General features: G+C 46.8%; 1 protein-coding gene across 25 annotated transcripts in view; it reads right to left on the reverse strand.

The window, feature by feature from the left end:
* ABI3BP (ABI family member 3 binding protein) overlaps positions 1–25,143 on the reverse strand; it is a 295,082-nt gene that overhangs the window by 196,552 nt on the left and 73,387 nt on the right. For all 25 annotated transcript variants that reach the window (XM_054044959.1, XM_054045001.1, XM_054045113.1 and 22 more), the window contains exons 3-5: positions 24,992–25,060; positions 21,667–21,799; positions 1,284–1,465 (exon numbers count right to left, since the gene is read on the reverse strand). In XM_054044959.1, the coding sequence (XP_053900934.1) occupies positions 1,284–1,465; positions 21,667–21,799; positions 24,992–25,060 (384 nt within the window). The remainder of the gene's footprint in view (positions 1–1,283; positions 1,466–21,666; positions 21,800–24,991; positions 25,061–25,143) is intronic.

A 25,143-nucleotide genomic window follows, 5' to 3' on the forward strand; every position in this document is an offset into this window, starting at 1 on the left:
GGTTGGTGGCTCAAATCCTGCCCATGTCAACAGAGAGTCATTACTATTTGACAGTTGTTGACTATAAAACAGGCATAACACCAACTCCCTACTTTACAGTGGTATTGCAAAGATAAATTTAGCCAATGTTTGTGAGTCTTAAACATTACAATGGTGACAGCCATTGAAAAGCCATGAAGAAATAAAAAAAACAAAACAAAACAAAAAAAACCCTTTGTGTTCAGGGTTTGAATGGTGTGCAGTAAGTCATATTGCAACCCATCAAATGAAGGAGATCAAAAGAAATATTGAACTACTTCCCCCATTTACTGAGTGCTATCCATCCTATGCACTGAATTTAGCAGGGATCCTACAGAGAAAGCAGTAGGCCAGATTCCACAGAATGCTCCACAGTCCTTTTACACTGGTTCAGAGTCACAAGAGACTCCAAAGGGGCAGATTTAACCCTGGGGGAATACTCCCAGATCAGAGTGATACAGAGCTGCTAGGGAATTTCTTGACTTGGTGTTTTTTCATCAGAAAATTTGCTGCCTCTATGAAAATCTGACTAAAGATACGTTTGAGAGATCCAGAGAAAGTGCATGAGTGCACATACATAAGTGCACTTTGCAAAGTCTCTTGATTTTGCCAAATCAGAGTAAGTTTTCACCAGAGCACTGAAAGGATGTTTCTGTGAAGGGAGAACTACTTGTGAGTCAGAATTCAACTTTATTATTACTACTAATATTTGTACTGCAATAGTGCCTAACAGCCCCCGTCACAGACCAGGACCCCATTGTACTGGGTACTGTACAAACACAGAACAAAAACACAGTCCCTGCCCAACTTACTACCAATTTGAAATCAATAAATATAAAGAAGTACGAAAATACTCAGACTAGGAGACTGCTCCTGCTCCAGCTGAAATAAATAGTGAAATTCCCATTAATGGCATACGGAGCAAGGCTGACTCCAGCCAACAGTGCAGCCGTACATGGGCAATACTTAAAATTGCTCCAGTTCCATCACGGTTTCAGTTATGGTGACTTGCAACATGTTTTTATGTTGTTTGTAATTTGAATGGAAAATGTTTCAATTAGGTAGGTAACAGCTTTTTAAGCAGTATTTCAAGTTTTACAGATTCCTATAAAATATGCTACAGACAGAGCTGGAATTTATTCACATGACCGACTACCCAACATGCCAACGAACTGGTCTATAATAGATTACTTAAAAAGAATATAAGAAAGTTTGCTGACAAATTAGATATTTGTAAGTTCAAGGAAATACTGCTAAGTACTTACTAAATAGGATGGTTTTATGATTGAAAATCTTGCTCCAAATCCCATCTTCTGTGTTGTCTTTCACTCCAAATTCATAAGGCGTGTTGGGCTTCAGATTCTCCACCACTGTCTCCGTAGTTGGACAAAGCTGAAAACCCCAGTTCTTGTTTTTATCCTTTTCCCTGTAGCGAACTGTATAAAATCTGTTCAACAAAAATGACAGAACTATTCTTCACAAAGAGGAAACCAATTCAAATGAATATTTTCTTAAAATAATGTTTTCCACTCTTTCATATATCTATATAATTTGGGATCAGAGAAGGTTTTCCTTGTGGGTTTCTAGAGAAAGTGGTATGAAATTTCTTGAAAATCCAGAAAGATTTTCTATACAAAAGGCCAGTTCTCTTGTTTTTCTAGCCCCTTTGAGTCACCAAAGCAGCACAAAGATGCTGGGAAAGCCACTGTATCTCCCAAGCTGGGGTAGAGCCAGCTAAGCCACTTTCTATGTAAACACCCTCCCCACCCTGCAACTCCCAGCAGAGGGAGTGCATTGGGAGTAGGAGTGAGTGTAGCTAGAGTGTTAACGTGCGTAACTATTCTCCACTTTTGGACAAGCCCCTTTGTTGCCATAGCCAGCAGGCTTACTTTATACAGCCCCTGTGGTGCTCTCTAAAGTATGCCAGAACGAGGGCCAGTGCGCTACTGGCCCCTGGAATCAGGGAGGCACAAGCAACTCCTCACAATCCCTCTCCCCCCACAAGAAGATCCTGAGTGCAGCAGAGAATCTGGCCCTATATTTTTAAGAAAGATAAAGTATAGTAAATAAATAATATTTTAGGCTTACATATCTTTCTTCCAAGGATCTCAGAGAGCTTTAATGTAAAGTTCAATATTATTGCACACACTTTACAAATGGGGAAACTGAGGCATTACCTTCTGCAGTCTAAAATTTAGTATGCAGGGAGGAAAATAGGAGGAACTTTGAAATTAAAAACATATTCCAGTAGGATTTGCCAGATTCCCCCCCACCCAATCCACCATCCTGAAAAATGGTGACTGCGATGTTAATGAGTATGAGTCACCGTAATATAAACTATCAAAAATGTGGAACAAAACTCACCTGGCCTGGCATAGCTTCTCATATTTAATATACACACTACATTACTGCCAAGTTTGGTGGGGGAATGCAACGATATTTGGCAGCATTTTAACTGAAATACTGCTGAAACTTGTTAGACATACCATAAATAAATAAGTTTAATTTCCTCATCTGTCTAACATTTTCATCAACAGGAAAGGCATACATTCTGTCCAGTGGTATTTTTCTTCACTTGACTTCAGAAGGAACTTAAGGACATATTAAAAATATTTTCTCTACATGCCAAAGAATCACTCAGAAATCACTAAAAGTAAAAAAAAAAAGAAAAAAAAAGACAGATCTGATTTTTTATTTAATTAAGGAGGTTTGATCCATAAATTGTGTATGAAGAAAGGTGGGAGGGAGATCACAGGAAGAAAGGAGCCTTAGGAAAACAATACAAATTACTCTTTAATCTACTGCAAAGGTCTAAAGTAATTATATCCTGGTTAACTTTATTTCACAGGCCTAACATAACATAGCCAAGGCATGAACCCACCTGTACCAATTTTACAGCAGAGTGGTTGGAGCTAGGATTGTTGTAAAAGATGGCTGCTGAACCCAGTGAACGTTCTACTTCATTACTAAAATACACCCAAAGGCAAGTTGCAGTTCACAGCTTTGTGAAGTTTCCTTTCACAACTTTAAGGAGCTGGGTTGACTTTTTCTGTGCGTTTAACCTGCACACTTAATATTTTTTCAACAGATTTAAATGGGCTTGGGAATTTAGGTCTCCTGATGGCATGTCATATTGCAAACCTTTGCAAACTGCCAGCTAGTTTCCTGTCTACAGCAGTGCTTCTCAAAGCCGGTCCACCGCTTGTTCAGGTAAAGCCCCTGGCAGCCCGGGCTGGTTTGTTTACCTGCCGCATCTGCAGGTTTGGCTGATCACGGCTCCCACTGGCCACGGTTCGCCACTCCAGGCCAATGGGGGCTGCGGGAAGGGCGGCTAGCACATCCCTTGGCCCGCGCCGCTTCCCGCAGCCCCCGTTGGCCTGGAGCAGCGAACCGCGGCCAGTGGGAGCCGCGATTGGCCGAACCTGCAGACGCGGCAGGTAAACAAACTGGCCCGGACCGCCAGGGGCTTTTCCTGAACAAGCGGCAGCCCGACTTTGAGAAGCACTGGTCTACAGGATGGCAAATTGTGAGCAGGATTCATGATAGGGGTGAGAGTTAGATACACTTCACTGACAAGTTTAGCAACTAAAATGTATTCCTATTTGTTGTACAAACAAGATCATGACTGCTTGTGGTTATTCGATACCTTGACACTTTTTGTTAGACAAGAGGGGAAATCCCAGATCCTCATCAAATTCAAATTCTTAAATTCTCCTAAATTCCTCTTGCACTCTCATCTGGATACAGTATTATTCACGTCCACCCTGAAGAGGGATGGACGTGCCTAATCCGACTGGTGCTAGGTCACAGTGCCTGCAGTGAGGAGCTGGGCCCAGCCTCACGGGACGAGACATGCAGCTGTGGGGTGAGTGCTGGATGGGCTCGGTCTCCAAACCATTTTCAAGATTTCACAGACTTAATTTAAATCCATGCTTTCTGTGACCATCATATTAAAATCGTAGCCTTAGCTATAACACTTCATATTGGGCTGAGACATTTAATTTATGTTTGCACAGCATTTTGAAATCCCTGAATGAAAAACAGTAAGGATAAAGTATAATTGTTTATGTATTTTCAAATTTTAGGAAGACCTAGTGATATTTATTTTCTATTCCCCGCAACTCATTTGCTGTCTTTTACTCCCACGATAGTTTATGGATCCAATGCTATTTTCATCTTCAGAAAATTTAAAACACTAGTAGCTATCTATGGTACTCATATGAGCCCCATCACTACAGTATCTGAACACCTCACAATCTTTAACATTTATCCTCGCATAGGGTGACCGGATAGCAAGTGTGAAAAATCGGGGGGGGGGGGGGGGTGTAATAGGAGCCTATATTAGAAAAAGCCCCAAATATCAGGACTGTCCCTAAAAAATCGGGACATCTGGTCACCCTATCCTCGCAACACCTCTGTGAAGTAGGGAAGTGCTACTATCCTCATTTTGCAGATGGGCCATAGAGAGACTAAGTGACTTGCCCAAGGTCACACTGGAAGTCAGTAGAAGAACAGGGAATTGAACCCAATCATATGGTAGCATTCCAACCACTGGACCATTCTTTCTTCCTTTAACGGTACAGACAGAACACACAGCAAGTTAACTCACCAGAGGGGAGGAGATTACTAATTGGTACACTGACTTGACTGCCCCACATGTATTTTGGTCCAATGTGTTTAAAAGTAAAGGGAGGGGAGTCACTGCCAGAGAGGGTTGGAATAACTGTCCCTCACCAGTCCCTAGTGTTTAACTTAAGAAATCGGTTGACAAAGAAGGCCACCACTGCCATCTGCTGTTCTTGTGGCCTGGGGACTTCCTTTTCACATATGCTGTTCATGAAATCAGCCATCCGAATTGGAGAGAGTAGCAGACAGATTAATAGGGTGGCTTCAAAGGAACTACCAGGCACAATCACTGCTCCCTTGCAGCAGCAGAAACTTTCTTAGAATGGTGGAAAGAATTTCCCACTTTTCTCCATCTCTGTTGGTCCTGTGCTCTTCACCCAGGAACCCTTGCTGCTTAAATTATCCCCTAACACCGACAGGATAGAGATGGCAGCCCCAGTATCAAAGATTTAATTATCATTTTCATTTCTTTCCTTCATTTTTTTACCCCTCCCTCAACAATTTTTTTTGTTTTAGCTAAAATCAGGCAATCAGCAGCCACAATTAAAAGGCACGTGTGCAATAAAATTAGACAATTTTAATGTCTAGAATTTCCTTGTGCCACTGATATACACATATGCATAGAGAAAACCTACAGGTTTTGCATTGGAATTTCCAACCGAAGTTGACAACCCAGATTTTGTCTGTTTGGAAAGATACGGGGAGACCACACTGCAGAAAAGACGGTTACTCACCGTTGTAACTGTTGTTATTCGAGATGTGTTGCTCATATCCATTCCATTAGGGTGTGTGCGCGCCGCGTGCACGATCGTCGGAAGATTTTCTACCCTAGCAACACCAGCGGGTCGGCTGTGGAGCCCCCTAGAGTGGCGCCTTCATGGCGCTGAATATATACCCCAGCCGACCCGGCGCCCCCTCAGTTCCTTCTTGCCGGCTACTCCGACAGTGGGGACGGGGGGCGGGTTTGGAATGGATATGAGCAACACATCTCGAAGAACAACAGTTACAACGGTGAGTAACCGTCTTTTCTTCTTCGAGTGCTTGCTCATATCCATTCCATTAGGTGACTCCCAAGCCCAACTTAGGTGGAGGGGTCGGAGTGAGACATTGCGGTGTGCAAAACCGCTGATCCGAAAGCAGCATCGTCTCTGGACTGCTGCACTAGTGCATAGTGAGCTGTAAATGTGTGGACTGATGACCAAACTGCCGCTCTACAAATGTCCTGGATCGGAACATGTGCCAGGAAAGCAGTCGAGGAAGCTTGGGCCCTCGTGGAGTGAGCGGTGAGGTGCGGTGCTGAGACACCTGCCAGGTCATAGCAAGTCCGGATGCAAGACGTAATCCAGGAGGATAGGCGTTGTGAGGAGACCGGTGAGCCTTTCATTCGGTCGGCCACTGCAACGAAGAGCTGCGTCGTCTTTCTAAAGTGCTTTGTGCGGTCAATATAGAAGGCCAGGGCCCTGCGTACGTCCAGGGAATGCAAACGTTGATCCTGGCAAGTGGCATGTGGTTTAGGATGAAAAACCGGGAGAAATATATCCTGGTTGATATGAAAAGGAGAAACCACCTTAGGGAGAAAGGCAGGATGTGGACGAAGCTGCACTTTATCCTTATGAAAAACTGTGTAAGGGGGCTCAGATGTAAGCGCCCTGAGTTCAGAAACGCGCCTTGCTGAGGTGATGGCTACGAGGAAGGCTGTCTTCCAGGATAGGTACAGAAGTGAACAGGTGGCCAGTGGCTCGAATGGAGGACCTGTGAGCTTGGAGAGAACCAGGTTGAGGTCCCACGTCGGAACGGGCTGACGTTGTTGTGGGTACATCCGGTCTAAGCCCTTGAGGAATCTAACGACCATCGGGTTAGAGAATACCGAGGACGCGAGTTCCCCTGGGTGAAAAGCCGATATAGCGGCCAGGTGGACTCTAATTGAAGATATCGCCAACCCCTGCTGTTTTAGGGCGAGGAGATATTCCAGAATGAGAGGAATAGGTGCCTGCAACGGGGGCGTGGCTCGTTGTTCGCACCAACAGGAGAACCGCTTCCACTTGGCCAGGTACGTGGTCCGTGTTGAGGGCTTCCTACTGCTCAGCAGAATCTGTTGGACAGAGTGCGAGCACTGCTGCTCTGCCTGGGTGAACCATGGAGCAGCCACGCCGTGAGGTGGAGTGATTGTAGGTCGGGGTGACGCAGCCGGCCGTGGTCCTGAGAGATGAGATCCGGACATAATGGAAGCGGGATCGGTGTCTGAACCGAGAGTTCCAACAGTGTGGTGTACCAATGTTGTCTCGGCCACGCTGGAGTGACCAGAATTACCCGTGCCTGGTCTCTGCGCAATTTGAGCAGTACCTTGTGGACCAGAGGAAACGGAGGAAAGGCATAAAACAGGTGATCTTTCCAGGGAAGGAGAAACGCATCCGAGAGGGAGCCCGGAGCTCGACCTTGCAGGGAGCAGAACGCGTGGCACTTCCTGTTGTCTCGAGATGCAAACAGGTCTATCTGGGGAAACCCCCACTTCTGGAAGACGGAATGTATGATGTCCGGACGGATAGACCACTCGTGCGTTTGGAAGGACCTGCTGAGTCGGTCCGCTAAAGTGTTCTGGACTCCAGGGAGGAACGATGCCGTGAGATGGATTGAGTGGGCGATGCAGAAGTCCCACAGGCGAATGGCCTCTTGGCACAGAATTGACGAACGTGCTCCTCCTTGCTTGTTGATGTAAAACATGGCCGTGGTGTTGTTGATGAGAACTAACACACAGCGGCCACGTAGGAAATTGAGAAATGCCTGGCACACCAGGCGCACCGCCATCAGTTCCCGAACATTGATGTGCAGGGCTAGCTGGGGTGCAGTCCACAGGCCCTGGGTATGGTGTTCGTTGAGATGGGCGCCCCAACCCAGAGATGAAGCGTCTGTGACCAGGTGCAGAGAGGGTTGTGGGGCGTGAAATGGCATCCCCTCGCAGACCACATTGTGATCTAGCCACCAGGTGAGGGAGGTCAGGACCGAGTTCGGGACCGTGACCACCATGTTCAGGCTGTCCCGATGTGGGCGGTATATTGACGACACCCAGGTCTGGAGTGGGCGAAGCCGAAGTCTGGCATGCCTGGTTACGTACGTGCAGGAAGCCATGTGACCCAGCAGGGTAAGGCACGACCTCACCGTGGTAGTTGGGAAGGCCTGGAGCCCTTGAATGAGGCTCGTGATGGTGCCAAAGCGGTTGTCTGGCAGGATGGCTTGTGCACGTCTGGAGTCTAGAACTGCGCCGATGAATTCTATTCTCTGGGTAGGTTCTAGAGTGGATTTGTCCTTGTTGAGTAGGATGCCCAACTCGTTGAATGTGTGCACTATTATGTGGACGTGAGCTTGAACTTGCTCTTTGGTGCGACCGCGTACCAGCCAGTCGTCTAGGTACGGGAACGCCTGTATCCCTTGCCGACGAAGGTACGCTGCCACGACAGCCATACATTTCGTGAACACTCTTGGGGCCGAGGATAGGCCGAAGGGAAGGACTGCAAATTGGTAGTGCACCGCGTTCACCACGAATCGCAGGAAGCGTCTGTGAGGTGGGTAAATTGCGATGTGAAAGTATGCGTCTTTCATGTCGAGGGCGGCAAACCAGTCTCCAGGATCGAGGGAAGGGATAATGGCCCCCAAAGAGACCATGCGGAACTTCAACTTTACTACGAATTTGTTGAGTCCGCGCAAGTCCTAGATGGGTCGCAGACCTCCTTTGGACTTGGGAATGAGGAAGTACCGGGAATAAAATCCCCTGCCCTTTAACTCCACTGGAACCTCCTCTATGGCCCCCATAGCAAGGAGCGTAGAAACTTCCTGTATAAGAAGTTGCTCGTGAGAAGGGTCCCTGAAGAGGGACAGGGAAGGGGGGGAGGAGGGGGGGATTGAAGAAAACTGGATAGCGTATCCCCTGTCCACCGTGCGAAGGACCCAACGGTCCGAAGTTATAAGGGACCAAGCACGGTGGAAATGGGAAAGGCGATCTCAAAAGGAGGGGGCTGGATCCTGGGGGATGACTGGGGCGCCGTCCTCGACCGCACCTTCAAAAGTTCTGCCTGGGGCCTGAAGGTGGTCTAGGTGGCCCCTGGTTCTGGCCGGGTTGAGGGCCGGTCCACCTTCTTCTACCACCTCGCCCTTGCCTCCGGGCCGAGTCCTGTCTCTGACGAGGCGGGGGGGGGGTAGAAGCGCTGAGGCTGCGGCCTAAATGGCCTGCGCTGAGGGCCCGCAACATGCATCCCCAGGGAACGCATGATTGTCCTGGAGTCCTTGAGGCTCTGCAGGCGAGAATCCGTCTTTTCTGAAAACAACCCTTGTCCTTCGAAGGGCAGATCCTGCAGGGTTTGCTGCAGTTCCTGAGGTAGACCCGAAACTTGGAGCCAGGAGATCCTCCGCATAGCGATACCTGATGCCAGGGTTCTCGCAGCAGAGTCCGCTATGTCTAAGGAGGCCTGTAAGGAGGTCCGAGCCACCTTCTTACCCTCCTCTACCATGGCTCCAAACTCCTCCCTGGACTCTTGGGGAACCAACTCCTTGAACTTCCCCATAGAGTTCCAGGAGTTAAAGTTGTAGTGGCTCAGGAGCGCCTGCTGGTTCGCCGCTCTAAGTTGCAGTCCTCCGGCTGAGTAAACTTTACGGCCGAACAAATCGAGGCGCTTCGCCTCCTTCGATTTAGGCGCTGCAGCCTGCTGACCGTGGCGCTCCCTTGCGTTCACTGATGCCACCACCAGTGAACACGGTTGGGGGTGGGTATACAAGTACCCGTAGTCTTTGGATGGAACAAAGTATTTCCTTTCCACCCCTCTCGCTGTGGGTGGGATAGAGGCAGGAGTTTGCCATATCGTAACTGCATTGGCTTGTATCGTGCGGATCAGGGGTAACGCCACCCTCGATGGGGCATCCGCTCCGAGGATATTCACGATAGGGTCCTGCACCTCCACTATCTCCTCCGTCTGCAGGTCCATATTACGGGCCATCCTACGCAGGAGATCCTGGTGAGCCCGAAGATCTATTGGAGGTGGACCTGTGCATGATGTGCCCGCCACTGCCTCATCCGGAGAGGAAGAGGAAGATGCCTCCGGTGGTACAGGATCCAAGGGAGGGTCCTGGTCTCCCTGCTCCTGGGCCGGAGCATCACCTGCGCTTGGGTCCAGGGCGTCAGGTGGTGCGGACACGGAAGCCTCCATGCCCCCTGGCGGAGGCCGAGAGATGGTGGACTCCGGGGCCCTTCTAACAGAGTGACCCGAGCGAGAGGTCGAAGGTATTGGAGCCCCTTGCTCCTGATGGTACGCCCACGGGGTCCAAAACGACCAGTGAGATGGGCCATGAGAATGGTCCTCTGTTATCTCCTGCCAATGGCCCAAGTCCTGTTCCTCGGCTTGCCCTTGAAGGGGGTATGCCGATCTCGATAGGTCCTCCAAGGAGCGAGACACCGATCTCGATGGCCATGGCGGTGCCGAGAGAGTCGAAACGATTCCCGTGGGCTGCGGTGCCGCACGGTGCCGGTCCGGAGATGATCTATCTCTACGCGGTGCCGGCGAACGGTGCCGGGACCGCGATCGGTGTCGATGACCTCGTCGGTGCCGGGAGCCGGATCTGGACCTCGACGAGGACCTGGAGTATGCCCGGTGCCGGGAGCGGCCTCTCGACGTCGAGCGTCGACCGTAGCGGTGCCGAGAACTACGTCTCGACGTTGATCGGTGCCGACGATCATAGCGGTGCCGAGACGTAGAGTGGTGCCGCGACGAAGATCTTGGCCGCGAGTACGACCGGTGCCGAGGTGATATTCGGCGCCGGGACTGCGAGCGGCGTGGGGACCTGCTTCGGGACCTGGACCGGTGCCGAGGGTCCAGCCCTTGCGATGGAGGGCGCATCAAGGCAGGTTTCCCCCTCGACTGGACCGGGCGAGTCAACGGTGCCGTCGGTGCCGGTGGTTGAGGTGGTGCCGGCTCCGTGAGAGCTATTAAGTCTCTCGCCGCCGCGAAGGTCTCTGGAGTCGACGGGAGGCACTGTATCACCGCCGGTCTCGGTGGAGACGCTATCTGCACCGGACTCAACGGCCTCGGCGCCTGTTTTCGGTGCTCCACCGGCGGACTCGGCTCTACCCCCGGCACTGGGGGAGCCGGCGTCTTCGGCACGGAGGTCCCCGTCTTATGGGCTTTTTTATGCCCCGGGGATAATGACCGGCGTCGAGGCACTTGCTGTGCTTGCGGTGCCGACGAGGTCCGGTGCCGGGGAGGCTTGTCCGACGCCATTCGCGTGGTCGGCATGGCCGGTGCCGCCGGGGCACTGCGCACCGAGGCGCTAGGTGCCGGGGCCTGACTTGTAGGGGGAGCGTCCGGACTAAGTGCCGCCTCCATCAGGAGTTGCCGGAGCCGAAAGTCCCGCTCCTTCTTGGTCCTTGGTCTGAAGGCCTTACAGATCTTGCACTTATCTGTTTGATGGGACTCTCCCAGGCACTTCAGACAGGAGTCGTGTGGGTCGCTCGTGGGCATAGGCTTAGCGCAGGAGGCGCACTGCTTGAAGCCGGGAGCGTTGGGCATGAGCCCGGCCCCGCGGCCGGGGGAGAAAGGGGGAGACGACCCCCTTAATCCCCTGAACTACTAGAACAACTAGAACAACTTTTAAAAACTATTCGACTATTTAACTATAAACACCAGAACTATAACTATAACTGCGAATAACTAACTAAGCTAGGGAGAGTGGAGAACAGCTATGCCGCGCTCCACAGTTCCAACGACCGTCAGGGGCGGTAAGAAGGAACTGAGGGGGCGCCGGGTCGGCTGGGGTATATATTCAGCGCCATGAAGGCGCCACTCTAGGGGGCTCCACAGCCGACCCGCCGGTGTTGCTAGGGTACAAAATCTTCCGACGATCGTGCACGCGGCGCGCACACACCCTAATGGAATGGATATGAGCAAGCACTCGAAGAAGAACCACATGCTTAATTTGTAACGAAAGAAGTGCTGGGGCTCAAGCGATTAGGTGCCAGGGCTCAAACCATTTTTTTTACATTCATAACTGATGCAGCAAGCTCAGAGGTGCCAGAGCTATAAACTGCCAAGCCTAGAGGTGCTGGGGCTTAGCCCTGGTAAGCCCTGGCACAAATTAAGCACTGGGTCCAGAGGAATTGATAGGATGAGGGGGTGAAATGGGGGGGTGTCCACAGGAAAGTGTGTGTGGAGTGCGTGCACACACACACACACACACACACCTGTGCAGCCACACAGATGACGAATTGCTCCCTATATACAGCCCCAACACCCCACAAGTTATTCCTACCCCTTAAGGAGGAACAATGGGCCAAAGAGTAGGTAATACATACATAGAGAAATATAATACTGACTCTTTTGCAGCATGCCATTCCCCCTCCCCCCCACACACATACTTCCCCTTATCCCCAATAGTAAGAATTTGGGGTTTGTATTTTAAATACATCCCTATTGAAATTCCCTCCTCCCTTCAAAATAAAAGACTCTGAGATGAATTGGGGTGGAGAGAAGGCAAATCAGTAAATCATTTTGAAAAAAGGAAAAAAGTAGGAAGTTATCAGTATTTAACAGCTAAGTATATGCAGCAAACTTAACTACCGGCACACCACTGTATTTCTCAGGGTAAAGCCTCACATCAGCCCTTGGGGGTGGGTGTATGTAAGAGAACACAAACTGCTGTCCCCGATACAAAGCAATCAGCAATGGATAATTCAAGCAAAACATTACTGTAGCTGTCACAAATTCTTGACTCTTCTCTGTCTGAACCTATAAGATATGAACATAAGACTTCAACCACTGTTGCAAAGTCTGGTTTTATTTGTAATCATCAAGAAGACATCCCCCATCCCCTTAATCAGGGCTTTCAAAAAGAGACATACTAGGTGGGAGTTTATTTCAGAGCACGTTTGTTACTGTTTAAAAATCTGTCTATATTTGCCTGCCCACAGTTGCTAGATTCACAACTCTGGGATAAGTTTTTCATTTTTGGAGGTTGCATTTTATCATTAAAAACTGTATTTTGTGTCCAGAAAATCCATTTCTGTTGCAGTCAACAGTGCTTAAAACATCTCAGGGTTCACTCATTTTGTATTCCACCTGAGTCCATGATGGCACTTCTGATGCCCCATAATAATGAACCTCTCATAGACAGTATTTTCCCAGGTCACGGGCTTCACCTAAATAGGGTACTTCAACAGATCCCTGGAAAGGCAGGGGGCAAGGTAGAGGCATTTCACCCTCCACCTACACAGATATTCCATTCCATGAGAGAACAACTAAACCAGGCACCTAAAAAGCCCAGCCACCACAACAGTCCAAAATACAGAAGCTGTAAGCAGAAGAGAAGTATTGTCACAGTCAGTTGACAGCTTGATGATGCACAGAGCTCACCAGGAAAATGAGCAGGGTAAAGAAACACACAGCCTAAGAGCAAGCAGCAGCATGTTAGCCAGGTACATAGTCGTCAAGGCCAAAAAGGATCACTGTGATAATAATAAATAATAATAAATAATAATAATGGAGATATCCCATCTCCTAGAACTGGAAGGGACCTTGAAAGGTCATCGAGTCCAGCCCCCTGCCTTCACTAGCAGGACCAAGTACTGATTTTGCCCCAGATTCCCAAGTGGCCCCCTCAAGGATTGAACTCACAACCCTGGGTTTAGCAGGCCAATGCTCAAACCACTGAGACCTCCAGTATAACACAAGCCATAGAACTCCCCCAAAATAATTCCTTTTGAACTAGAATGTATCTTCGGAAAAAACATCCAATCTTGATTTAATAACTGAGGTTACTCAAAATGGGCTTCCTATACATAGGTGATTAAAAATCCAGGAAGTGATCATTCTTGAAAATTCCCATCAGCAGGGTGATATCAGCTGTGGGAAAAATGCACACAACACCCATTGAAGGTAGTAAAAGAGAAAAAGAAAGGAAAAAAAAAAAAAAAGAGGGCAAAAACCACTTCTTCATTCAAAGAAAATCTCTTGAGCCTGATTGTCCTCTGCCTTGCAAACTGTGGAGTCATTTACACCTGTGAAAAGAGAGTGTAAAACATTTCCATTGTGATTAAAAGGCATTTTACAGTTCTTTATTACTCAATGAACACAGAATGTGAATGACTCCACAAGATGCAAAGCACTGGAGACTGAGGCCTCTATTATGAAATACTTAGCTTAGTCCCAGTCTTTATATACCTAATACATAAAATGACTGTGAGTAGCAAGCATTTCAAAAGAGCGCATGCTATACATCCAAGTGGTCTGAAATATGTTCCTTTTATCTAGAGACCCACTTTTGCCTCTGCCAATACAAGCTTTGCATAGGGTTACCATACGCCCTCTTTTTCCCAGACATGTCCGGCTTTTTGGCACTCAAACCCCCGTCCGGGAGGAATTGCCAAAAAGCCAAACATGTCCGGGAAAATGGCGGCTCTGCTCCTCCCCTGACTCTTCGGCTCTGTTTAAGAGCCGAGCTGCCCGAGCGCTATGGGCTTCAGGCAGCCCCCTTGCCTCCGGACCCTGCGCCGCCGAGCCCGGGAGGGGAAGTGCCCGGCTGGGGGCGCAGGGTCCGGAGACAAGGGGGCTGCCCGAAGCCCAAGTGCTACCGGCTTCACGCTTTGCCTGGCAGCCTCCAGACCCTGCGCCCCTGGCTGGGTGCTTCCCCTCCCGGGCTCCAGCTGCGCTGGGGAAGTGCCGGCCGGGGGCGCAGAGTCTGGGGGCTGCCCGGCAAACCGTGAAGCTGGTAGCGCTCGGGCAGCCCTTTCCGCGTGGCTGGGAGTGGGAGGGAGGAGGGGGTGGAGTTAGGGCGGGGAAGGGGTGGGGAATGGGTGGGGCCAGGACCCCGTGGAGGGTCCTCTTTTTTTATTTATTAGGTATGGTAACCCTAGCTTTGCAACTTTTTTGGGAAGCTGGAGTAGGTCCTACTTTCTGAGACATGCATACAAACCATTTCAATTCAGCCAGAAAGGCAATGTCTTTCCAATGCACCAATAGTCAATGAGTTCACTGCCATGAGCCCAGTTAGAGCGACAAGATGGGTCAGGTAATTTATTGCACCAACTTCTGTTGGTGAGAGAAACAAGCTTTTGAACTTACACTGACCTCTTCTTCAGGTCTGGGCCATAAATTAGTGTAATATTAAACAAATGGAGGTCATTTCAGTGCCATTAAATTTCTGTTCAAAGAAACTTAGTCACATTTTGAAAACACACCACTGAATTATATCACATTTATGCCTGATTTCTCTTAAACTATCTGTTATTACATGCAATACCTACAATTTATATAACAAAGAGATTAGAGAAATCATTTTACTCTACTTTTATCTGACAAGGGTATGCATATAGTCTGTTCACTGTTTCCCCCGTATAGTCCATCTGTTACAGTAGTCAGTTTTCTCTGACAGAGTTAGAGCCACATGGTCTATATATAAGAGACAAAAATTATCAAAGCAGTTCCCAGTGTAACTCCCTATTTTCACATGGCCATAATATTCTAAAACATTCAGCAAAATTACTTCAATTGTTTATAGTGTGAGTACTGCAACAAGCACATTTCCCTCTGCTTAAACAAATGCTCAACATATTTTCCCCCAAAGCAACAACATAAAAGTAGCTGAACATTGAAACTTCAAACTCTGTGTGTTAATAGTCTCTACTGAGGAACTCTGCTGAGTATGAAAATACGACAATGGACTGAGTATCTTCAGTAGAAAATTAGAAAATTAAGTTGTTAGCTGTGCACTTAAAAACACTGTTAGATATTCACAGCTGGATGTGTTCCGCTAGCTATTTGGATTTAAGGAGTTTTATAAGCCCCGCTGGTAATGCTGTCAGAACCATTATGCTCCATGAGGCAACAAAATGCTCTGGATCTTTTTTCATTCCTGCCCCCTCCCCCGCCCACCTCTACCCTTCTTTAAATATCTACAGGAGGAAATTAAATGAGAGGAAAACAATCTCTCGCAGATGCAATATTAAGATAGTTAATAGCACAAACAAAAATTTAGGAAATGCAAATTTCTCAGAGTGTTTTATTCAGCCTTAGTGCATATAATACTTTCTATTCCTATTTTTCTGATCAAAGATCCAACTGTGTCTGTTGGGGACAGGTCTGTGTTGGGCATGGTGCACAGCTGATCTGACATGCTGGGGGATGTTCAGGAAGCGTTGCACCACAGTAGAGACTCTTTCACGGACCTCCAGGGAGAGTAAATATATTGCTCACACAACGTGCTCCCCCTCCTTGAACAGCCAGCTCTACCACAGCCCATCCACACCCTGAAATCTTGACGATGGCTTGTGTCCCCAGGGTAGGGTTACCATATTTCAGCAAGCAAAAAAGAGGACGGGAGGAGCCCCGCCCCTGTCCTGGCCCCGCCCCATCCTGCCCTAGCCCCGCCCCTGTCCCTCCCACTTCCCCCCCTAAGAACTCCCAACCCTCCCCCCTCTCCTTGTCCCCTGACTGCCCCCTCCTAGGACCCCTGCCCCTAACTGCCCCCCAGGACTCCACCCCCTACCTAAGCCTCCCTGCCTCTTGTCCCCTGACTGCCCCCTCCTAAGACCCCCCCAAATGCCCCCCAGGACCGTACCCCCTACCTCTACCCTGACTGCCCCAACCCTTATCCACATCCCCACCCCCAGACAGACCCCCGGGACTCCCATGCCCAATCCAACCACTCTCCACCCCCTGATAGCCCCCTCCCAGAACTCCCGACCCATCTAAACCCCTCTGCTCCCTGTCCCCTGACTGCTCCGATCCCTCTCCCCACTCCTGCCCCCTGACAGCCCCGCCCCCAGAACTCCCAACCCCCCCCCCCGCTCCTTGTCCCCTGACTGCCTCCTCCTGGGACCCCTGCTCCTAACTGCCCCCCAGAACCCCACCCCGTACCTAAGCCTCCCTGTTCCTTGTCCCCTAACTGCCCCCTCCTAAGACCCCCCCCAAATGCCCCCTAGGACTCTACCCCCTACCTGTACCCTGACTGCCCAAAACCTTATCCACACCCCCACTCCCAGAAAGCCCCCCCCCCGAACTCCCGACCCCCCCGTCTCTTGACTGCCCCCTCCAGAACCTCCCTGCCCCTTCTCCGACCCCCTGGCCCCCTTGTTGTTGGCCTTCACCTAATGTCTCTGTGAGCTTGCTCAGGAACGGCCTGAGCCTCTTGTCCCGGCACGCTGGGCAGGAGGAGCGGGAGAGGAGCTCCAGACTGCCGGAGACGATCTGCGAATGCAGGGAGGGAGGGAGTGATCTCTGCTGCAGGGGGGAGGAGGGGCTCTGTCTGGCTGTCGGAGCCCCATGCAAGTGGCACCATCCGGCCAGCTGCCCTGTTAGCCGCGCGTGCTCTGCATGGGGGGAAGTCCGGACATTTACAAATTCCCCCCGGATGCTATTTTTAGCTCAAAAAGCCGGACATGTCCGGGGGAATCCAGAGGAATGGTAAGCCTACCCCAGGGGCACTAGGCAGGAGCTGGGCCTTGCACTGTCCTGTGTAGAAAGACTAGTTGTGCTTAGCACTTGAATAGGGAGCACAAAAGGAAGGGAGAGGAAGACACCTTTCACCTCCCCTTCTACTCCACTGAGTGCCCTCTTGTGTACCATAAAAATAGGTGATGTGACATGTGGCTGAGCTAACACTGCTGGTGGAACCATAACATTAGCACTTCCTGACTTTGTGTAACCATAAAACTGCGTTAGCAGTTTTTTTGCATTTAAGACATTAAATTAATAATATTGTCTACATACATCCCCACAGTTTTAAGGCAGTGACCAAAATTTTTCAATCACTTCAGGTAGATCACAGCCTTAGAGCTTGACCCTGCAAAGAGCTGAGTGCCACCTAAATGATGTTGAGCATCTTCTTCTCTGGGCATTGAGGGCACTGACAGCCTTGCAGGAGGCATTCAGCAAGCCCTTAATCTGGTAAATTGTGGATGGTTGGAGGAATATACAGTAATATGAAAGCAATACTAAGAACTGGCACAGATAAAGCTCCTGTCGATATGGATACAGAGTTTACAAACATGTATTCATTTTGTGCCGTTGCACTCTATATGATTTTATGAAAATATGCTAATAAGCGTGACTATAATGTAACTGGAATATGCTTCATGCAAAAGGTCTCTTGTAAGGTATCATTACAAAGCTTATAATCTACTGAGTGTGGTCATCCTATTTGTATAAATGTATAACTCCTGTATATGAAACTAGAAATATGAAATGTAACTCTGAGGTCCTATTGTAATTATGCAAAGTGGGAACCATTTTAATGGTGGTTTGGAATCTTGATGACTCCCATCAACTAGGACAATTGACTGTAGATGGCTCTGTTTATTGGTAAGTCTTCCTGTATACTTGTGCTGGCAAGTGGGTAATGAAGTATTACAGTGACATGTGATCATGTCACATGAACTGGAATCCATCTTTAACCTGGTGCTTTTCTATTTAGAAGGAGGGGTGGGAACCCAGAGAGGGACAAAGGATTCCCGTCTTGTGCAAAAGATATATAAAGGGGTGGAACAGAACAAAGGAGGCTGCAGTCATGAGAAATCCCCTAGTTACCACCTGAGCTGGAACAAGGACTTTACCAGTGGAAAGGATTGGGCCCAGACTAGAAGGAGGCTAGTCTGTCAAAGAAGCTTATTGGAACATCTCTGAGGGTGAGATTTACCTGCATTAGCTTCTTACTGTATTAGGCATAAACTTGCGTGTTTTATTTTATTTTGTTTGGTAATTTACTTTGTACTGTTTGTTATTACTTGGAACCACTTAAATCCTACTTTTTATATTTAATAACATCACTTTTTACTTATTAATTAACCCAGAGTGACTATTAATACCGGGGGAAGGGGGGGAGAGACCAAACAGCTGTGCATATTTCTCTATCAGTGTTATAGAGTGTGAACAATTTATGAGTTTACCCTGTATAAGCTTTATACAGGGTAAAACCAATTTATTTGGGGTTTGGTCCCAATTGGGAGCTGGGTATCTGAGTGTTGGAGTCAGGAGCACTTCTTAACTTGTTTTCTGTTAAGCCTGCCGCTTGTGGGGAAAGTGGTTCAGACTTGGATCTGTGTTTGCAGCAGGCAAGCGTGTCTGACTCAAACAAGGCAAGGTTCTGGAGTCCCAAGCTGGCAGGGAAAACGGGCTCAGAGGTAGTCTCAGCACATCAGGTGGCAGTCCCAAAGGGGTTTTTGTGACCCAGCCCGTCACACATTTGGGTTATGATTAACATCAAGTATCTGCAGAACATGAATGCAAAATTCACTGGAAGTAATAAAACAATGACAATAAAGTCAGCGATGTCCCTGGGAATAAAGCAGCTACTCATTCAATACTCCAGCATGCCAGCTACTCACAGGGCCAAATTCATTCAATGTGTAATTCCACGGAACTTGATAGAGTTACATAATGGATGAACTTGGCCAATGAACTCATGCTTTACCATATGTTTTCCATCTCTAGAGTCAGTTATGTGTCCAGTAGCTGGTTCCAAAGCAACTAGCCTATATTATGCAACATTTGTATAACAGCCTAATGTCCATTCGGACATCTGTCAGATGGTAAAATTTAAGACTGAACGCTGACTCTGTTTCAGATAATTCAAAGGTAGAAATTAAAACCCCTTATGTGGACTCTAATACACGCCTCTTCCTAAGAAATCACATTTACCACACACTGCATGTAACCAGCACAGAGGTTAACCACTGCACAGAAATCTTAACACTTCACAAATGATTAGCTTTATGTGTTTCAAAATCTGCTATTAGCTAGAATGTGCCACAGTGAAAAATCTCAAAAACATATTTTATAAAGAAAGTCACCCTACATCTGAAATAGAAGCTGATGCTTGTGAATCACTTGAACAATATTTACTTTGATACTTCTTAAAATGGTATCAATGAGTTATTTATTGGATAACTTTGTGAACAGAACTGGCAGAAAAAAGGGAACTCCTTTTCTGCAAAAAATTGGTATTTCTGCGGGGAGAGGGGAAGAGGGAAATCACCTCAAACCGGACAAATTGTCAGAAACACCAAGTTTTTCATGGAAGGTGTTCTAATGAAAAATTCCATTTCAGATGAACTGCAATGAAATTTTTTAGCATCCTGGCTGCCCGCTGGGAAGAGACTTACAGCTTGGCTGCTGGAGAGGCAGAGTCTGGGCACTCAACCTCCCTGTCTCCCCACCTCCCTCCCACCCGCAAGTTCTGGGTCCCGACAGGCAGAGAGTCTGGGTATTGAGCCTCACCATCAACACTCTCCAGCTCCAGAAGTCTCATAGGTAGAGAGCTATGACTGTAGGGCTTTTTGCCTCACCAGCTGCCAGAGCTGTGGGGAGGAAGGGAGGCAGCCCTCCGGGAAAGCTTCTGTTAATTTCACTGGGAGAAAGTGAAATTGAGAAGGCGGACATAGCCAGGGAGCCATTGTTTGGATTTTTCTTGACAGAATATTGAATTTTTTTCAGTAAAATTTAGATTTTCTTGTGGAAAATTTCAAAAAGGTGTCACAAAATTAAAATATGGAAGAAAGGCTTAGAATCTTTTGTTAAATCAGCCAGTATTAGAGGTCACTAACAATGTGAAAGGATTTGCTCCTGTCCTGGGATTAAAAAGGCAACATTAAACCCACAGTGAGGCGCCATCCTTTTCTTTTTTTTAAGCTGTGGGCGGAGTTGCATGAAGTTGGGCTGAGTTGCATCATGAAGAATGATTCCATTAAAAATAAATATAAATAATCTGTTTATATTTAATAGTATTATTTCTTATATTCCATTATAATTGCATATTTTATACCATAAGTATGCATGACATTTTAAAAATATGTAGAAAGGTAAGATCCCTTCCCCAAGAAACTTCCTATTGCATGGTCCTGAGCCAAAGCCTACTGGAATTAACTGGAAGATCCCATTGGCTCTAATGGTCTTGGATGATGCCCTAAAGGCTGGTCCAGTGGGTTGACATCAATACGTTTTCGTATTTGCTTCACTGGGAGACTGACTGGGTCCTAATTTAGAAAGATACAACAAAGGATCACCTACAAGAGTACGAGCAGATGATGTCACAGTTATGAGTGTCGGGGAGCTAAGCAAAAGAAGAGGGTTATAAGGAGGGATCTCAAGGAGGATAAGGAGGTTATCTGGTATCTATTAATAGGGAAACTGTTCCAAGCACAAGAAGAGGCAATGAATTTACGTGAGGTGTAAAAGAGGGCAGAATTTATCCCTCTCTCATAAGTGGGAGGATATAAAGGGAGCACCAAGAGGAGAGATCTGGAAGAAGCATACATTTTCATACCTACAAGAAAATATTAATTTTATTCATTTGCTGAGCATAGCCTACAACTTTATGGCCTGCTCAGTTGACAAACTTACTGACTCTCTGACCTCTCTAGAAATTCCACCCTGTGAATATGCCAGGCTTTCTGACATGCTGACTCTCTCACGTTAGTAGTTGGCATGGAACACAAAATTCCATAAAGCAAAAGACTTTTTGTGGCGGGGTGGGGTGGGGGGGGTTAAATAGGTTTATTCTAATAATTCTTAGCTTCTATGTATACTGCACTATAAATACACATAAAATTCAAAAGGTTAAATACAGGAAACAAAAATAAAGGAGAATTACAAAATTGAATTGTTCTTTCTTCTGTCAGCGCTTCAATGAAGACTAATTTTACCCACTTGACCAGTTTTACAGTAGCATATTTCCATTGACTTTGGTAGAGTTACTCCTGATTTATACCAGTGTAACTGAGATAAGACTCAGGCGCTGTGGCTCTACAACATAAACGACCTACAGTGAAATCACAAGATCAGCACTTTGGCATGTAAACACCTGCCTAAATCAGAACTTTAGGCAAGAAAGTGCTTGCTAATTGCTGATTTACACATATAGAAGAGAACCTTTGCTTCAATTATGTCATGCTATTGGCAGAATTTGGTCAGCCACTTTCCTTCACGCCCTTTTCTTTTAAATGTTAATAAAACATTGCATTATTTTCACTTAACCTGTTTTTTGGTGTATTACCTGTCATTAGCACAGCTACTCTTTGCAGTCCAGTCATGCTGTGGATTGACTAGGATGCCCCAGGACAGGTAAACAGAGGTCGGGGTCAAAGTGCCAATCACCAGCTGGAGAGGCTTTTGAGTCTTGGTCTTACCTGTATAAGAAACATACAGACAATTCTACTTTCACTTAGGTTCTCTCTATTCAGCGGGAGATATTTGTGGCTGGTTAAGAGAATGAAAGAACTATGATTTAATCTCTCCTCTAAATTCAAAGGGAAGGTATAATGCAAGTGAATTCAATCCTGACTTGAAGGGATCACCTCCCCACCCCCTGCACATGCTTCTCTTTAATTATGAGAAAGAATATTCAATTTCCAAGTGAATATTTCTCCATATATCCCTAGCAAAGATCATCAGTAATAATGAGTTACGCGCAGCAATGATTTAATGTTGACTGCAGTACTTTTCACCAGGTCTGAAATAAAACAAAACCTTACAAAATTATTTCACTTAAGATTGTTGACAAGCCTTGAGTGGTGCCTCTGTCTGGCGAGGTCTGTCCCTCACCAAGCAGGTAATGTAACTCCTCATCTCTTACACTATACTTGCAATTTAGTTTTACTCTGAACACAGTGGTGCAATCATCCCTCTAGATCAGAGGTTCCCAAACTGTGGGGCGTGCATGCCCCTCTGGGGGGGCACAATGTGCTTATCAGGGTGGTGTGGGGCTGCAGCCAGCCAGGTGTCCAGGCCTGCCCAGGACAGCAGCAGAAAAAGCATGCAGGGAGTCCCGGGTGGTCAGGGAGAGATGAGGGAGAGCAGCCCAGCTCCAACCCAGCAGCAGCATGCTGTTCTTCCCCTCCTCACCTCCCTGGCTGCTGGGGACTACCTGCGTGCTGTCCCCACTGCTGCTTGCTCTAGCCCAGACACCTGGCCAGTTGGTGCTCATGTATTTTAAAAACTCTGGAGCCTGCCGGAGTGAGAGGTTCTGGCCGGGCGGGAGGGAAGGCAAGGAACTCTAGTCTGCTTCACTCTGTACCCCGCATGGGCTCCTCAGGGAATTGAGCCAGCCATGGTTCTGCTGCTGCCCTGGATAGCAGCTGCCTGCTCTGCTCCCCTCAGTGAATCACTTTCTGCCCTGGACAGGAGGTGGCGGGGACTGTTATGCGACTTCCGTGGAGAAGAAGGATACAATAAAACGAAGATGAAGAACTTTTAAATCAAGTTTTAAAAGCTAATGCCTGAGGGTAGTGCAATGATCTAGAGGGTAGTGCTCTGCATTGCCTGGCAAAAATCTTGGTTCAGTTCTCTGTTCATGCCTCTTTGAGGCTTAAATTGGAAGTGCTGTTCAGCCACTGGTAGGAGTTCCTCACCTCTTTATCAATGATACCTCCAAAGGGTTAAGAAGTGGTTTTGTGCTCGAACGGGATTTCCCAGTAAGTCCACAAAGAAGCGAGATTTGCTTTTCCAAGCAGTCTGCAGGTAGTTAGAAAACCCTGTAGTATGTCTGTTTTACACTACATTGATTGGGAGCATATTCACAGAAAAAAAAAGTGGGATTTTTTTTTCACATTTAGATGAAGTGTGCTGTGATGTAATGTACAACATTTAAAAAAGAAAGGCAAAACTCCAAACATTTGCCTGATGTGTAGGCTAGATTCCCCAGTCTCCCTGTTTTCTTATAGGGTTTTTTTGGGGGGTTGTTTTCAAAGTTCTAGACAAGACGTCATAAATCGATCCCAGAAGATCGACTGCTTACCGCCGGACCCGGAGGTAAGTATAGACCTACCCAAAGACTCATTTCTTCCCTGAGGGCCACACAAGCACTAACTCACATCAGTCCAATGCCTTCTTCAACTTAACACTTGAAGAGAGAAAGGAAAGGGGGAAAAATGTCATTAACTTCACCTTTCCTCATTGTCTCCCAGTACATTTTGTCCTTTCTATGTCTATCTTTCAAGAGCAGGGAATGTCTTTAACTACTATTTGTCAAATAAACAAAGCTTTTACAACAAGAGGACGAGCAGTAATGCTTGAAATTCGAGGATGTTATTTTATCTAAATTAGTTCTTGCAACCCCAGTTAAAAAATATTTGATTGTGACATTGCTGAGTGTGCCAATGTTAATTTAACTTATGTAGTGACGATGTTAAGAATGAGAGAATGCAAGTTTCAGAACTAAGTTTCCCCAGAGATCAAGACTGCTTGCATCTGGAGTTGTGGCCTAGCCCATTAGAGAGAAAGAGGTCAGCTGCAAAGTTTGAACCAGAATCCAAAGTTATGCATACTTAGCAGTGTTTGATCAGGGAGCTTGGTTCAGGTCCATCTCTAGTGGGAATGATCCAATTAAAATTCCCCATGACTGAAGCAGCTATTAAAATTAATAATCCTAAACCATGGCTTTAGGCAGTTTATTTTTTTTAAATACTGTACCTGAATAGCTGTTAAATAGCAATCTGTTATCAAGTATTTTCTATGTGCATCTAATGGAGAAAAATATTGCTTCATGCCTGCAAGGGCCCTGACAAATATATTAGGCCCAAAAAAATACAGATCATTAAACAAGTTCCATCTGAAGATCTTAAGTACTTTAAAAACATCAATCAATCAATTATTCTTCACCACACCCCTGTGAAGCAGAGAGTTAGCTTCATTTTAAGATTAGGAACTAAATTACTGAATGCTGAAATGACTTGCTAAAGGTCATACAGGAAGTCTGTAGCAGAGGCCAGAAACAGAACTCAGATTTCCTTATTACCAGACTTGCAGCTTTAGCAAGAAAACCATCCTTTCCCTTAAGCCGCGTGTATTAGTGAAGTTGGTGTCTCTCATAATATATGTATGTAAAGACCCTTTACTTTATCAATGGAATGCATTAAAATTTCTATGGGAGAAAGATTCCTAACTGGCATTTTGCGGAGATTATAAAACATTAATCTCCTATCCAACCCAAACCCTAGAATTCCAAAGATTATAAATCAGTTCATTTCAAGACCGAATCCATTGTTTATAATTGTGTATCAATGTTCCCACTAGCTACGTCAACTTTTCATATGCATTTTTGATCCCCATATTCTAGAAAAAAGAAATATGTTAAATCTCAGTTTTCATAATGAGAACTTATTATAAAGAAGGACCTCCAAAAACTGCATCTAGGTTTCTTAATCAGAACATCCATGAGTGAATACTGTGTAGATGTACATGCCTACATTTTTATTTTAATCACACAAATGTTGGATTTGGTCATCCACATCAGAAAATTTGGTTCTTTCAGACACACTAAATAAAAACAATATTCTGTCTTGATTTGACTGTATATACAAAATGTGATAATGTTACAGTACCTGAGCATGTTTTCTTGTGATTTGGAATGGGTGCAGGTCGCACCGTAATCAAGTATCTTGGCTCGGCATCTGGAAATAACAATTTGGTAATTAGTTTAAATTCACAATTTGTTTTTAAAAATGATCAATTAATTATTCCTGGTGAATATGGA

This window comes from Malaclemys terrapin, chromosome 1 (genome assembly GCF_027887155.1).
Source record: "Malaclemys terrapin pileata isolate rMalTer1 chromosome 1, rMalTer1.hap1, whole genome shotgun sequence".
Taxonomy (NCBI): Eukaryota; Metazoa; Chordata; order Testudines; family Emydidae; genus Malaclemys; species Malaclemys terrapin.